The sequence below is a fragment of the Phyllobates terribilis genome, unplaced genomic scaffold (assembly GCF_046119375.1).
Source record: "Phyllobates terribilis strain yellow unplaced genomic scaffold, ASM4611937v1 Scaffold_1__5_contigs__length_1240528914, whole genome shotgun sequence".
In the NCBI taxonomy this organism is placed as follows: Eukaryota; Metazoa; Chordata; class Amphibia; order Anura; family Dendrobatidae; genus Phyllobates; species Phyllobates terribilis.
Window position 1 is genome coordinate 209,232,363 of NW_027362761.1, and position 17,786 is coordinate 209,250,148.

Here is a 17,786-nt window from a genome sequence, read left to right on the forward strand (position 1 = left end):
TGTTTGGTGCTCTTTAGAGCGCCAATCAACATGCAGGGATTGCCTGCCACTCATTGTAATGCCGCAGCCATGTTGGTTGTGGTATTAGTGATTGGCTGGCCTCACAGCGTCATCAGGTCTATATCAGACCTGGCGCCGCAATGCACGTCACAGTCACTCCGGAATCAGAGTAGGGAGAGGTGCTGCTGGGTCAGGGAGAGATTTGCTTGTGTATTAGGTAGGGAGAAAAACCAGACATTACACATATCCATCTTAACAAACAGTCCTTCTGAGGACTAATCCATCTGCAGAGATATCAGGCAGGCAGGGTGTATAGGCAGGCGGTGTATATAGCAGACTGCAGTGCATATAGCACAAGAGGCTCCATTCCAATTCTGCCTTCTGCTGCTGTTAGATATTTCTATACAAAGGCCCAGGTCTCAGGGGCCAGGAATACTTTTTTTTGGATATTAATCCTCATTGTTTGCTTAAAAAGCAATCCAGAGAACACCGTTTTTCTGCGCCATTTGCTTGTTGGCACTGCAGAATACAGCCAGGTCCTTTAAAAATTACAGCGCTAGAAATCCAGCTATTTAAAACTGTTTTCTCCATCACATGAATCATATACGTTGTCAGAAAATACTACCATTTCTGCCCTCCATTAAAAATATCTTTCTGTGTGTCAGTGAAGCAATTCACACCAGTTTGCTGTTCAAACTAGTTACCTACAGGCCAGGTATTTAAAACTGTTTTCTCCGTCACACGGATCACATATAAGTTCGCTCCAAACTCGGTCGTTTGTAGTGAGTGTGGAAGATACTATCCTCCATTTAAAATGGGCAAGGCACGTGGCAAGGGACGGGGAACTGGACGTGATGGTGATGGTGCATGCAGAGGACAAGGCCGTGGGCAAGCTGAAATTGTGCCACAACAAACACCCACATCTTCTCTCCCGACCTTCCTGTCCCAATTCCTAGGGGACCGCAGCACACCACTATTGAACCCAGAGCAGTGTCAAAAGGTTGTTGGTTGGATAGCGGATAATGCTTCCAGTCACTAAGCCACTACCACCACCCTGTCTTCCACACGGTCAAGTCTCAGTAGCCGTGAGTCTGGACCGCATATTGATCACCCTGATGCTCCTTCTTCCCACCATGCCGAGTGCCCGGAGACAACTTATCCCACACTTGGACACTCTGAAGAGCTGTTCACTCTTCCATTTATAGATTCGGCTTCTCACCCGGTCCACTTGAAGCGGGGCAAGAGGAGATCGCATGTAGCGATGCCCAAATATTTGAGCGGCCACGGTCACACGAAGGCGACGGTGGGAAAGTGTCACAAGAGGTGGACGATGATGAGACACCATTACCAGAAAGTCAGGAGGAGGACCAGGGTGCGGAAGTGGAAGACTAGGTGGTGGATATAGTAACTGACCCAACCTGGCAGGAGGACATGCAGAGCGATGAGAGCAGCACATAGGGGGAGGGAGGCAGAGCAACCCAGCAGGCAGAAAGAAGCAGTGTGGTGGCCGCAGACAGAAGGAAGACAACCATTCCCCGTAACACCAACACGAAGGAAGTTGCCAGTACAACTATTCTGTCTTATCAAAAAAGGGAGGGAAAGGGGAAAAAGGTGTGGATATATACTAATTTAAAAATTCTTACTTTATTAGGTTATTAAAATAGATAATATGAGTGTAAATTACTCATGCATCCACAGATGCATATAGGGTGACCATCCTGTAATGCAAGCTGTAATGATCTATTGCATAGAGACAAATAATTAACACTCTATCTTATATAAATATATATTTTTGAGCAAACGAATTGTTGGTCAGTTTTAAGGCAAATATCTATCTATGGGGAATTCCATGTACATTATACAGCTATAGCCCAATGATTTAAGGGACTGGGCTGGAGCATTCCAAATTTGAATCAAACACACCATTCAACCAGATTTATTCAGTGGGTACAGTCTTTGGTAAAACAGGATGGTCACCCTATATGCATCTGTGGATGCATGAGTAATTTGCACTCATATTATCTATTTTAATAATCTAATAAAGTGTATGAATTTTTAAATTAGTATATATCCACACCTTTTTCCCTTTTCCACTCCCGCCCCCCCCCCCCCTTTTTTTTTTATATGATTTAATCGGTGGTGTACACCCATGGATACAGGTCTGATGAGATTTGACTATGTTCTGCAACTATTAGGTCTTCCTGAGTCTGGTTGTTTTCTAAAGACTCTGCCGATGGCCTTTTTGGGGTTATTTACACCAGCTGCCAGGCCAGCATCAGCAGAGGTGGCAAAACGACCAGCCTGACCACCACCAGCATGATCAGGCACATGGCAGCAAAGCACCCAACTTTGTGGGCCACACCCCAGGGTCCAGGAACAGTATCTGCGGGTGGCACCATTGCTTCTTCTGCTGTCGTGCATGCGAAGATGCCTCCTGCCCTGCACCTGTCATTGCACACTCTCAAGTAGCTGCATCAGGAAGCACGTCCACGTCCTTGTCGCAGTGTTCAGTTGTCCATACCCCAGTCCCTGGAATGCAAGCGCAAATACGCAGCCAACGCCCCACAGGCCACACTACTAAATTCTCACATTTCACGACTGCTTGCGCTCTAAATGTTGCCTTTTGGGCTCGTGGAGACAGAAGCATTCCGCAACCTGATGGCGGTGGACGTCCCCAGCCGCCACTATTTCTCCCGGTGTGCCGTCCCCGCATTACACAAGCACGTGTCCCAAAACATTAGCCGTGCCCTCAACAACGCAGTTACCGGGGAAGTCCACCTAACCACGGACACGTGGACAAGTGCTTGTGGGCAGGGACAGTACATCTCGCTGACGGCACACTGGGTTAACATAGTGGAAGCCTGGACCCAGTCGGACCTTGGGATGGAACACATCCTCCCGATGCCAAGGATTGCGGGCCCTAGGTCAATCAGGGTTGCCCCCACGGTCTACAGCTCCTGCACCTCAGCCTCCTCCTCCTCTTCAGCCTCAATCTCCGAAATGACCACCAGTCACAAGCTGGAAGCACTGCCTCGGCCAAGCGGCAACAGGCTATGCTGAAGCTAATATGCTTAGGTGACAAACCGCACAATGCTGAAGAGTTGTGCACAGCTCTGAAAGAGCAGGCAGATCTGTGGCTCACACCGCTGAACCTACAGCCAGGCATGGTCGTGTGTGACAATGGCCGGAACCTGGTGGCGGGTCTGAGACTAGCTCACACACGTACCATGCCTGGCCCATGTGCTTAGCCTCGTGGTTCAGCGGTTTCTCGAATCCTACCCGGAGCTGCCAGATCTGCTTGTTAAAGTACGCAGCCTGTGTGCCCATTTTAGAAAGTCAGCTACAGCTTCCGCCGCCCTTGCCGTGTTTCAGCAGCGTTTGCAGCTTCCGGCTCACAGACTGGTGTGTGATGTTCCCACGCGTTGGAACTCTAAACTGCAGATGTTGGGAAAGATTTGTGAGCAGAAGAGGGCAGTTGTTGAGTACCAGCATCAACTAGGCCATTGGTAATCGGTTCAACTCCACACATAAGACCTCAGGAGTGGACATGGATGTCAGACATATGTACCATCCTCCAAAACTTTGAGGACTCCACAAAGATGGTGAGCGGCGATGACGCCATAATTGGCGTCACCATCCCGCTTCTGTCTTCTGAAACGCTCTCTGCTCACAATCAAAGAGGATGCATTGCAGGCGGAGCATGATGAGATGGAGCAAGGAACCATACAGGGTGATTACACACAGCCCAGCCTCATCTCATCCCAACGTGGATTGGGTGACAATGAGGAGGAGGAAGGACAGGAGCTAGTTTCATGCGCTATAGACGGTACTACCTGCACAGCTGTCATACAGTCTGTTCAGCATGGATGGCCAGAGGACAGAGGAGGAGGAGAGCATGGTCAGTCATCCTCTTGGTGAGGACACGGAAGTCTTGCCTGTTAGTATTCTGGTACGCATGGCTGAGTTTGTTACGGTGCCTCTCCCATGGCCCTCGTGTTCTCAAAATTTTGGGTGACAGTCATTACTGGTTGATGACACTTCTAGACCCACGCTACAAGGAGAACTTTATATCTCTTATTCCTGAGGTGGACAGGTCTACAAAAATGGGGCTGTACCAGAAGGCCCTTGTTGCGGAACTATTTAAAAAAATTCTCATCTGAAAACGCTGGCGGCAGAGGGCACACTTTGTTGGACAACCAAGGAGTACAGGCGAGAGAGACACAACTTCAATCCAGCAGAGGCCGGGGAACACTGTCAAAGTTCTGGGAGTTTTCTCAGCCCCTCCCATCGCACAGGCCCTGAGGTACCCTCACAAGGAGTGCAAAGTTTGGGAAGACTCTGAGGGAGTACCTTGCCAACCGTACCAATATTTGACCGTATTTGCTCTTGTCCTCCTCCTTCTCCTCATCCTCCACCACCATATCACCAGGGTGACCGTGGTCCGTCATGCAACACCCACATCATTTTTTTAAAGGGTGTTTATGATGACCGTAAAAAAAAAAATATTTATACAGTATGTTCATGTATACCCTCCAGGGGTAAATGTTTGTCAGCCCATACACTTAGTGCATGGGCATTACAAGTATAGGAGGCCCGCTCCTTTCTAATGGGAACATTTTTTTTGAGGCTCTCCTCCACGTCTCTTCCAAGGGGCATTGGAGTGCCTCCCAATTTTTGGCAGCCCTTGCATTCACTGCATAGGCAAACACAATGGGAGACCCACTTCCTAATAATGGGAATATTGTTTTCAGGAGGCCCTCCTCCAAGTCTCTTCAAAGGGGTATTGGGGTGCATCCAAATTTTGGGCAGCCCTGGCACTCACTGCATACGCAATAACAGTATAGGAGACCCACTCTTTAGTAATGGGAACAATAAAACCTAGCCGGCTGATGGCTCTCTAAGAATCGTAAAGGCCGCCTGATGGCCTTATAAAAATAAGCTTTGTGACTTTCAGAGTCCCTGCTTCATAAATGAAACCTGATGTGTCTGAGATCTCACACTCAACATAGCCAGATAAGGTTATAAAATGTTAAAATGACATTTCCTGGTGAATCATTTGTCACGGTTGGAAGCAATGCAAAAGTGCAAAAATGCATCAAAAACGCTACGTGTGAACATAGCCCAAGGTGTGGAGGAGTATTTTGTTTTTTTATTTATTTTGCTTTATATACAAGTCATTACCCTGGAAAGGATGTTCCTTAACATATTTCCCAGGAAAATCCATTTTGGTTTAGTTTTGGTATGTTTATGGTGAGTCTGTAAAAGTGGCTTAATACTCTGCCAATGTTGACAGAAGTGACTTGGGAGTCAGAAATGCTTCCAGGGGTCTTCCCATGTCATTTGAGCACTGTTCCCATCGATTTGGGCAATTTTTAGGCCCTCTGCAGACCGCCGGGGGGAGCCGCCTGAAAAATGCTTGCGTTTCCCATAGACTTACATTGGGCTCTTGGCTCGGGTCGAGCACCCGAGTATTCCATTGTGCTCGACCCGAGCATTTTAGTGCTCCACAATAAATAGGATGGCACTCCACACTAATACCACAACAAAACCTCAGAACCAATGTATTAGACTGAGTAGCAATCCATCAATTAAAACCATATTTCACTTGTGGTGCCCTTTTCCGAGACCCCAACAAAACCTCAGAACCAACATATTAGACTAAGTTAAGAAGAGATCCATCAATTAAAGCCATATTTTATTGAAATTAAATAAAAACAAAAACAATAAAAAAGCAGAATACCGTTTAGGGGGGACGCTGAACTAAATTTCAATACTATTACAGTACAGATATATTATATAGGGGGAGCATCCAAGAATACAAGTACAGAAAGTATCATTTCAGCCTTACAGATATGCCTTATAGATCATGTTGTCAACAAATTGGTATATATCAATAGTAACCACAAGTAGGTATCATCTAGGCACTGCTCAAAATAAAGACACGTCAAAGGTAAGTACTCCATTATATACACCCTTTATATATACTAAGTATAGAGCTGGTGCATCATATTTATAAAAATATACAAGAATGAGTCATTCTTCTGAAGAAGCTGGCGACGAAACGTGCGACGGGGGTGAGGGGACGCTGACTGTCTATTTGGACTCCACTCAGGGGATCCTAGTACCACAGATATTTTACTTCTTAAATACTTTGGAGTCACTAATGTATTGGTATTTCCACGGAGTTCATTGTGGTATATGGTGGATTCCAGAACCTACAATTGTGACACTTGGTCATTTGCCTTGCCAGATACATGCAAGACAATTAAAATTGCTTCCAGGTCATCTGTTTTGCAAACAGTTATCACCATTTGTATTTGTGCCATTTATATTCTGGCTGCTACGATCATCCACATTCACCGTTCTCCCACAAATTCGGCACACTTCATCCATATTAACACCTCTCTCCTCTCTTCTCCTATGTACAGCTGTCATGCTCTCTTCACAATGTTATACCACACAGATCCATTCATTCCCACCATACAACACAGGAAACGCTCTCACAAATCACTCAACCATCTGCTCACTCTTTGTATCTTCCTTCTCTTAGTCGCAGGTGATATTTCTCCTAATCCAGGACTCTCCAGTAATAATAACACTAACTCTTTCCCTGTTACATTCAGAAACCCTGCTAATCTCATTAATATTCCCTGCATATCTTCTGTCTCATTCAACTGTGCCCTTTGGAATGCGCGCTCAGCATGTAATAAACTCTCTTGCATCCATGACTTTTTCCTCTCGAATTCCCTCAACCTTCTGGCTCTCACCGAAACCTGGATCCAGCAGTTAGACACCACTGCCGCTGCAGCTCTCTCCTATGGTGGCCTACACTTCTCTCATACCCCGTGACCTGACAACAGATCAGGTGGAGGTTTTTGTCTGCTTCTTTCAACAAAATATACTTCAGGTTATCCCCCCCCCCAGTACCCTCCCTTATCTTGCCTTCTTTTCAGGCCCACAGTCAGACTCTACCGGCCCTTCTCCCTGCGAGTGACGGTTGTCTATCGCCCTCCAGGTCCCTCCCATCAGTTCCTGGATCACTTTGCTGCCTGGCTTTCAAATTTTCTATCCTGTGACATCCCCACTCTAATCATGGGAGATTTTAACATCCCAATTGGCGATTCTCTTTCCCCATCTGCCGCTCATCTTTTATCCCTAACCTCCTCCTTCGGCCTTTTCACAGCTTGCTAATTCTCCTACACATGAAGACGGGAACACATTGGACCTGATCTTCTCCCAGCTTTGCGCAGTACATGACTTTACTAACTCTCCTCTTCCACTCTCTGACCATAATCTTCTTTCATTCTCTGTCAAGAACTGTGAGGCTACTCAAGAAACCCCCACTTTCCACACTTTTAGAAATATATACGCGCCATTAACACCCAGAAATTTATGAAAAAGTTGCAATCATCATTGGCTCCAATCTCCTCCCTCTCATGTCCCGACTCTGCATTGAAGCATTATAATGAAATATTGCTATGAAGCCGCACCTCCTACACAAAGAACAATTCGGCATAGACTGCGACAACCCTGGCACACGCCTCAAACACATCTTCTCAAGAGGTGCTCCAGGTATGCTGAAAGGCTGTGGAGAAAATCTAATCTGCCCGAAGATTTCCTCCATTATAAATTTATGCTGAAAACATATAACTCTGGTCTTCACCTCTCCAAACAAACCTACTTTAACAATCTCATCATCTCACTTTCCAATAATCCTAAATGCCTCTTTGACACATTTCATTCTCTCCTCAATCAAACAGCACATGCCCCGACCACCGACCTCCGCGCTGACTATCTGGCCAATTATTTCAAAGAAAAAATTGATCATATCCGACAGGAAATTTTCTCCCAATCCCCAAACGTTATGCATGCTCTCCCCCGCCACATTGTATCTTGCTCACTTTCTGACTTCGAAACAGTCACAGATGATTAAGTGATAAGGCGCCTTGCATCTTCTCGCCCTACTACCTGCACCAGTGACCCTATTCCCTCACATCTCCTTCAGTCCCTTTCTACAGCTGTCACCACTCACCTAACTAAAATTTTCAACCTCTCCCTCTCATCTGGTATCTTTCCCTCTTCTCTTAAATACGCCAGCATACATCCATTACTTAAAAAAACATCCCTTGACCAGAACTGCATGGCCAACTACAGACCTGTTTCCAATCTTCCATTTATCTCTAAACTCCTTGAACGCCTGGTCCATTCCCATCTAATCAGCTATCTCTCAGACAACTCTCTCTTCTTGACCCTCTACAATCTGGTTTCCACTCTTTACATTCTACTGAAACTGCCCTCACTAAAGTCTCTAATGATCTACTAACAGCTAAATCTAATGGTCACTACTCCCTGCTGATTCTCCTGGATCTCTCTGCAGCATTCAACACTGGATCACCAGCTCCTCCTCACTATGCTCTGCACTATTGGCCTCAAGGACACTGTTCTCTCCTGGTTCTCCTCCTATCTCTCTGACCGCTCCTTCTGTGTCTTTTGCCGGCTCCTCCTCCTCCTCTCTCCTTCCCCTTACTGTCGGGGTTCCTCAAGGATCAGTCCTAGGCCCCCTTCTTTTCTCCTTATACACTGCTCCTACTGGATAAACAATCAGCAGATTCGGTTTTCAGTACCATCTCTATGCTGATGGCACCCAATTATACACCTCTGCTCCGGACATCACCCCTGCATTACTACAAAAGACCAGTGATTGTCTTTCTGCTGTGTCTAACATTATGTCCTCCCTCTGCCTAAAACTGAATCTGTCAAAAACTGAACTACTCGTATTTCCTCCCTCCACTAACCTACCTGTGCCCGATATTGCTATTTCCGTTTGTGGCTCAACCACTACTCCCCAGCAACAAGCCTGCTGTCTTGGGGTCCTTTTTGATTCAGATCTTTCCTTCACTCCTCACCTCAAACCACTCGCTCGTTCATGTCATCTACACCTCAAAAACATCTCAAGAATCAGGACATGTCTCTCACCTTTGATTCGGCAAAAGCTCTTACTGTAGCTCTTATTCATTCTCGTCTCGACTATTGCAACTCTCTACTAATCTGTCTCCCTCTTGCTAAACTCTCCCCTCTCCAATCCATCCTTAACGCAGCAGCCAGGATCATATTCCTCGCCAACCGCTACACCGATGCCTCTTCCCTGTGCCAGTCATTGCATTGGTTACCCATCCAATATAGAGTTCAATTTAAACTTATCACACTTACCCACAAAGCGCTCCATGCTTCAGTACCCCCCCTACATCTCCTCCCTTGTCTCGGTCTACCACCCTACACGTGCCCTCCGTTCTGCCAAGGACTTAAAACTAAAATCCTCCATAATCTGAACTTCCCACTCCCGTCTCCAAGATTTCTCGCGTGCTGCGCCAATTCTTTGGAATGCACTACTCAGGACAGTTAGATTAATTCCCAATACCCACAGTTTCAAGCGGACCCTAAAAACTAATTTCTTTAGACTGGCGTATCACCTAAACACACTATCTGTCCGTCCCAGTTTTCCCCCATATTAAAATCTTCCTCAATTTCAGGTTCATATCATCCATGTAGTTAATAGCCTCGGTCAGGACTGTACACATACTGGCTGGCGACCAGTCCATGTATTATTATTTATCCTATTTAGTATATGAAGGCTGCATTATACAATATATGTACATTCTACCTTTTGTGTCTCCCCCATTTCCTGTAGACTGTAAGCTTGTGAGCAGGGCCCTCCTTTCGATATGAGATATGCTTATTCTGTATTGTCTGTAGAAGTCCCCCCTAAAATTGTAAAGTGCTGCGGAATATGTTGGCGCTATAAAAAATTATTATATACTTGCCTTGAATAATTCTTGTATATTTTTGTAAATATGATGCAACATCTTTTATACTTAATTATATACACTTATTACATACATACATACATACATACATACATACATACATACATACATACATACATACATACATACATACTACTTACCTTTTGGCATATCTTTTTGAGCAGTGCCTAGATGATACCCACTTGTGGTTACTATTGATATATACCAATTTGACAACCTTATCTGTAAGGCTGAAATTATACTTTCTGTACTTGTATTGTTGAATGTTTGCTCCCTATATTCTGTACTGTAATAGTATTAAAATTTAGTTCAGCGTCCCCCCTAAACGGTATTCTGCTTTTTTATTGTTTTGTTTTTATTTAATTTCAATAAAATATGGCTTTAATTGATGGATCTCTTCTTAACTTAGTCTAATATGTTGGTTCTGAGGTTTTGTTGGGGTCTCGGGAAAGGGCACCACAAGTGAAATTTTTTTTTTCGTATGAAATTTGTTTAAAAAAAGTGTTTTTCACCACTTAAATAATAACAAAGTCTGCATGTTTGGTATCGGCATAATTATACTGCCCTGGACAATCATATTGCCACGTCAGTTATACCATATAGTGAAATTGGTAAATAAACCCAAAAAGCAATTTGCAGCTGTTTAGCCGCACCTGGAATTTCTTTCCTACTTACCAGTACATTACATAACACTGATAATGTCATTCAAAAGTACAACTCGTTCCGCAAAAAAAATGGAAAAAGTAAAGTGATAATTTGTGATCTGCTTAAACAGTGCAGAAGGATGAGATTGTGAGCAACAATGGAATAGCTGAATCAGACACCTGCAAGCCAACTCGGCCTTCACTCCGCAAAAAAAGGGAGGGGGAAGGGAAGAGCGATAGTATGAAGATTGGTTATAGGATCAGGGGATCACTGCTCAAAGCTGAGATGTTAGACAGTGCTGCAAGGAGAATCCTGTTCTTTGACAATGTGGTCAGCCTTCAAGGAATCACTTAGGACTATAGTCCTTAATTTGTAGCCAATACCAAGAAGGAGAAAAACAGTTAGTGGGAAAGAAGACCAAGAAAGAGACAAGAGCCCACCAGTGCAGAGCCAGAGTAGTCAGCATGTCAAAGTAACAGATATACAGGAGAGTCCACATGCCATGATTGTTTCCTGATTGTCAGTGTCTTGTGAGATCCATGAACTGATTGTTTTCGATTCCGCTACAGGATGGTAGTTCCCCATATGGAGGTAGATATGTTGGTTCCATGGTGGCAGATGTTCATCGGACATTGGTCTATGGAGGCATCTTCCTGTACCCTGCAAACGTAAAAAGTCCAAAAGGAAAGGTAAGTGATATCTACTTCTAACACCGCAGGCAGCAGCATGGGTTGTTATAATTTCCTTTTAATGGTCATCTTATATCTTTCTCCTTATTTCAAAGTATGAGGCTATGTTCACATCAGGGTCGGAGGCTCTATTTGGCTTCTGTGCAGCGATCTTTCTCTGTGAAAATTAAAGGGTAATTCAGTAGACCTAAACAGACTATCGAAAATCAATCCATTGGGGTCCTCTGGCTGCCTGTTGTGTCGGATTCAGCACGGAGTCATGATTTCAAAAAAACGTGGACAGAGCTTTAATGTATGCATTTATTTGCATGTCTGGAAGTTCATTCTAATTGTTTAGACAGTACTAGATCTACAATCGCCTTAAAGAGCAACTGTAACCCATAGACCTGCCATCTACAGCCTCTCATCCAGTTAACCAAACCCTTACTTTGCACTGATGAGGCGCAAGAAGCCCAAAACACATGTCTGTTAATGAAAATTTAGGTTTGGCTTTCTATCTTGGAGGGTTTGTTCAAAACCTAATGGTGATCCTAATATTCAATATGTAACTTTTTTAATTTTAAAAAGTAGCTACCTTTGTAATGTACATCAATTAAAAATTCCCTGCCATTCCCTCTGCACTTTAACTTCCATTTGGCTGTTATTTTTTTCCCACTTCTGACTTGCCATTTGAGTCTCCAGAATGCAAATATTGTTCTTTCAGCTAACCACATGTCAGGATACACTCACATTCATGTATTAAAAAAATAAATAAAAAAAATTGGTCCCATTCACATCCTGAAAAGTGGTATGATTTTACTTCCGCGGTTGTCATCCTTGTTCTGCCCCCCCCCCCCCCCCCCCCCTGATTTTCATCCGATTTATACACTTGTCTGAGCAAGCCCTTAGAGATCACTATCCCAGGCGACTTCCAGGGTAGACAGTCTGTGGTCTGGATGCGGTGCATGGAGTATGCACCCTTCTGGCTTCCAGGTCCAATAACGCTCAATGGTCTAAAACTGAATGTTCTCCAGTACCAAAGGGAAGTAGAGAAAACTTAGTCTTTTATCCTATAGGATAAAAAAAGGCTGCGCGGGTGCGATCACCGCCGGGTTTCAGCAGATTCTGACACCCGACACTCAGTGCCAGGAGCTGTGCCTGCACCGCTCCCAGCACTTTAACACCCTAAATACGATCACAGATGCCCCCCCCTGCTCTTGGATCGGAGACCCCGCCCTATCAGCGCGGGGGCCCGATCATTGCCATGGTGACCTGATGTCTGACTACATCCGGGTCACCGGGCACCAGCAAGTTAGCTTGACCTTTCACTGCGCATGATCAAACTAACTTGTGTCTGCAGAGCAGACAGGTCATAAGGTATAGTAGTGATCCCATAGTAGGACTAAGTAAAAAAAAGTATATAAGAAAGTTTTAAAAATATATATATTTTATTACCCATAGATAAATAGTATTATGGAAAAAAAGTGCACACATTTGGTATTGCCGCGTCCGGAACGACCTCGCCTATCAAACTGCCACTAGTTAATCCCTTTAGTGAACACCATAAAAAAAACAAAGCAAAACATGGTGCTTTATCATACCGCCGAACAAAAAGTAGAATAAAACCCAATCAAAAAGACTAATGTAAATTAAAATTTAATTAAAATTAAAAATGGTACCCCTGAAAACATTATCTTGTCCTGCAAAAAACTAGCCGCCATACAGCTCCATCAGCTGTAAAATAAAGTTATAGCTCTCAGAATAAAGCAAAAAATATATTTTTTTTCTATAAAAGTTTGTGTAAAAGCGCCAAAACATAAAAAAATATAAATGTGGTATCGCTGTAAATGTACTGACCCGAAGAATAAAGCGGTCTTATGAAATTTTACCACATGCAGAACTGCATAAAAAAAAAAAAAACAATTCCTGAATTGTTGGTTTTTGTTTATTGTGCCTTCCAAAAATCGGAATAGAAAGCATTAAAAAAGGCCTTGTGCCTGAAAATGGTACCAATAAAAAAAAAAAAACGTCAATTCGCCCCACAAAAAACAAGCCCTTATTGCTCTCAAAATATGGCAATGCAAAAACGAGTCTTTGCAAAAGAAAGCTTTTTAGTGTGTGAAAGCTGCCAAACATAAAAACCCGATATAAATCTGTAATCGCTCCGACCCGAAGAATAAAGTCGTCTAATCACTTATACCGCACAAGGAACGACGTAAAAAATAAATAACAAATTCTTCACAGGCTGCTGATTTGTTCATTCTGCCTCTCAAAGATCACAGTAAGGCTCTGCTCACATTTATCCTGCGTTGAGCGCTTAGACCGGGGTTTCCATGTACATCTCTGAAATGCGTGATTCAGACAGAACCCCCGGTGGAAGATTCCCTGTAATGAGGCAGATGGAGGCCGTCTGGCCTGTGAACCCACGGTGTCCGTCTTTTTATTAGGCGTGCATAAAAGGGCCGTCGGCCACAGTCTTGTGAACCTCTGAAAAAAAGGCACTGCTATACAGAGGCCAGATGGAGTCCAGAGTAAGGCCGGTTTCACACGTCCTGATATGTCCGGTACCGGAGATGTTCGTGTGCACCTGTGTGGCAACCGTGTGCCGCATCAGGATCACACGTCCCACCGCCTGGAAATCGGTGTACAGTTAGCGCTGTTCCCAAGCGCCGGGTGCTGAACGCTGCCCTCATCGTTGTCCCCTGCGATCAGCGTGACCATGGATCAGTGTTGAGAGTAGTATTCTGCTCCTGCTGTGTCCTGGTGTAAAAATAAGAATATAATAAAAAAAAATTCCTTATCCTCCCCTGTCCGAAGATGTCCCCCGGCTGTGACCCAACTGACTGCTCACGCTGAGTAGCTGCAGAGATTTACTGACTCACTCAGTGAGCGGTTTCCTGTCACTCACTGAGCTCAGCGCAGCTCTGGGGCTCGCTCAAGTGAGTCATTCTTCCCGGCACCTCTGCGAGAGCGGTCAGGTTGATTATCGCGGGGGACATTTTCGGACAGGTGAGTATAAGGATTTTTTTATTTTATTCTTATTTTTACACCAGGACACAGAGGGAGCAGAATACTGCTTTCCTCATTGACCCTTGCTCGCGCTGATTGCAGCACAAGCAGGGGACAATGATGGTGGCAGCATTGAGCACCCAGGGCTTGGGAACAGTGCTAACTGTTCACTGATTCCCAGGCGCCGGTACGTGTCATCCGTGTATCATCAGTGTGGGACGTTTTGCAGCCCGTGCAGCGTGAAAAAATGGACATGTCAATGTGTTTTGCCCACGGACACACTGTCCGTGGAAACACACTGACATGTGAACAGACCCATTCATTTGATTGGGTTTGCATGTGAATGTGTCTCTGGTACGTGTGGGAACTGTCGCCCCACCTACCGAACACACTGATGTGTGAAGGAGCCCTAACTCTGCTGCCTCATTTATAGTGAATGGATCCCTCAGGGTTCATCTGAATTATACTACAGTATGTACAGTACAGACAAAGTTTGGACAGCTTCCAAAAGCAAAAGGTGGCTACTTTGAAGAACCTAGAATATAAGACATATTTTCAGTTGTTTCACACTTTTTTATTAAGTATATAATTCCACATGTGTTAATTCATAGTTTTGATGCCTTTAGTGTGAATGTACAATTTTCATAGTCATGAAAATACAGAAAAATCTTTAAATGAGAAGGTGTCCAAACTTTTGGTCTGTATATGGAGACTGCATACTACTCTAAGAAAATCTGTGCTCCATTAGGGCTCCGTCCCTCCCGAGTCTCACCGTGTGGCTAAGCAGTACTGTACAGCCACATGGGGTATTTCTACATTCTGCTTAAATTGTGTGACAAATTTTGGTTACATTTTTACCCATTTCCCACTGTGAAAATGTAAAAAAAATTGTGTCTAAAGTAACATTTCCGTGAAAAAAAAAATGAAATGTTCATTGTTTTCTTCCACAAATTTATAAATTCCTGTGAAGCACCTAAAGGGTTAAACTTCTTGAATGTGGTTTTGAGCACCTTGAGGGGTGCAGTTTTTAGAATGGTGTCACTTTTGGGTATTTTCTGTCATAAAGACCCCTCAAAGTCACTTCAAATGTGAAAAATGGTTTTGTAAATTTTGTTGGAAAAACGAGAAACTGCTGGTCAACTTTTAACCCTTATAACTTCCTAACAAAAAAAAAACTTTTGGTTCCAAAATTGTGCTGATGTAAAGTGTGTCTCTGTGTCTCTGTGTCTCTGTGTCTCTGTGTCTCTGTGTCTCTGTGTGTCTCTGTGTCTCTGTGTGTCTCTGTGTGTCTCTGTGTGTCTCTGTGTGTCTCTGTGTGTCTCTGTGTGTCTCTGTGTGTCTCTGTGTGTCTCTGTGTGTGTCTGTGTGTGTCTGTGTGTGTCTCTGTGTCTCCGAATCAGTTTGGATCCGTTCCAGAGTTATTACCTCATAAAGTGACACGGACATTCTCTCAATTTTTTTTTCCTATATTATGAAAGGCTAAGTTTCAACCATTTCCATTTGGTGCTGGAGAGCGTCCCCTTCTCCCAGCATGCACTGGGGACTCTCAAAGGACATAATCAGTGGGCCAGGGCTAACGTCACTTGCCACTGTCTCCTATTTTTTTTTTTTTTAACCCTTCCCTCTTTCCCACCCTGAAACTGTCATCAGGGGCTGGCACTGCAGTCACTCCCCACATCTGCTGTCAACACCCTGCAACAGGACGTCAACAGTGATGTTTGTTTCAGGGGCTGGTCTAGTCTGTTTTACTGAGCGTGTCATTTGTCAATTCCAATACATGCTCTCTTGCCAGCTCATCACTTTAGAGCCAACAAGGGAGCGCACTGGCCGTGCACATTGAAAAGGAAATGAAATCAGCAAGCAGGGAAAGCATGCATCGGAGTGACTGCAGCACCAGCCCCTTGATGAAGTACTTTTACAGGGTGAGGAAAAAAGCAGCAGTGAGTGACACAAGCCCTGGCCCCCTGATGACGTTCTGTTTGAGAATCCCCAGTGCATTCTGGGAGACACCAACGGAATGTCATTGGAAGTGGAAAGAAAAACTGACAAAGGAAGTTAAAGTAGAGAGGGAATAGTAGGGAATTTTTAATGTACATTACAAAAGTAGTAGTTTTTAAAATTAAATATTTATATCTGATTAGGTTCACTGTTGGTTTTTGGACAACCCCTTTAAGTTATATGGCAATTATGAAAGGGTCCTTAATGGCTTATAGGACTGGTACTTCCATTAGGTGGCATTAGAGACTGGTTCTCTTCCTCTGCGAAGAGACTATTTGCATATAGATCCACTGATAGCACTTGCAGACATTCATATGATCTGTTGATTCCCTTTTATAATTTGACTTTTTTCATTTGTTTGGTAATAGTTGAGACTCTTGTACGAATGCAACCCCATGGCATATATTATGGAAAAGGCTGGAGGCCTAGCCACCAATGGATTGGAGAACATTTTGGATATTGTACCAGACAACATCCATCAAAGGATGCCCATAGCTCTAGGCTCTCCAGAAGATGTTAAGGAATACATTGAGATTTTCAAAAAACACGCCAAGAAATAAAAAGCCGCTGGACCAAACTGAAGAGAACCAAAGAAAATATTCCACGTCTGCAATATTTCACACGTATTCAAGACCGCAACTTTCTTACTTTTATACACAAAGTGCCTGTTTAACTAAGAAAGAAAAAATAAATTTTTATATTATGCTTGAAGACGCATGTCTGACATTGTCTATGAATTAATTAAGATCTGTCAGAACAGATACTTGTTTTGTTAACAGTTGTATAGTTTGGTAGAAAAAAAGACCTCTCCATCAAAGTCTATCGAGGAATGTGGATTATGGGAAAGAGTATGGGTGATTAGAATTATGTACCCTCCCCCAAAACCCCTTTGAGCCAATAACACCACCTGATACTTGTTCTATAGCCATGTTTGTGACAGGTTTTTCAGCTAATGTGAAGTAGCTATCTGTAACAGATACACGACTAGCCCTATCCTCACCTACTATATCCCTTGAAGACTGTGAGCCCTCACGGGCAGGGTCCTCTCTCCTCCTGTACCAGTCGCCGTCACATTTTGTTCAAGATTATTGTAATTGTTTTTGCTATGTATACCCCTTTTTCACATGTAAAGTGCCATGGAATAAATGGCGCTATAATAATAAATAATTTAGCAGAGTAGGTGGGGGGGGGTCATACCTTCTGACACTTAGAAATTGGTAGAGGACATCTACTGTAGTAAATATGACCTTCTTGAAGCCCCTTACTCTTCTCACCCACAATACCCCTTTCAAGGCCATTAGAGTATGATGCTCCCAAAAATGCCTCCGCTTCACCCACACACAAGTATAAAATATCCCTACAAGTGAATTCCCGACCCACAATATGAATGAACCCACTACCCCATAGCGTACTCTTTCACCAACCACAGTATAATACTCACACATCATAATGCTCCTAACATGCCCCCCTCACCACAGTATGATATCTCCATAGTTCCCAAACGCACAGTATCTTGGCACCTACATTGTGTGATGACCTGTCAGTATGATAGCACCCCCCACACACACAGTATGATATTCAAACAGCTCCTACTGAGTATGATGGCCCCCATAGTTGCACTCTCAGTATGATGGCCCCCACA

At 44.0% G+C, this 17,786-nt stretch overlaps 1 protein-coding gene across 1 annotated transcript in view; it reads left to right on the top strand.

Moving 5' to 3' along the window:
* Positions 1–16,855, top strand: part of LOC141253902 (fructose-1,6-bisphosphatase 1-like) — a 44,414-nt gene extending 27,559 nt beyond the window's left edge. Inside the window, exons 6-7 of the mRNA XM_073670969.1 lie at positions 11,039–11,158; positions 16,513–16,855. Coding sequence (XP_073527070.1) covers positions 11,039–11,158; positions 16,513–16,704 — 312 coding nt within the window. The 3' untranslated portion in view covers positions 16,705–16,855. The remainder of the gene's footprint in view (positions 1–11,038; positions 11,159–16,512) is intronic.
* Positions 16,856–17,786: the final 931 nt, after the last annotated feature.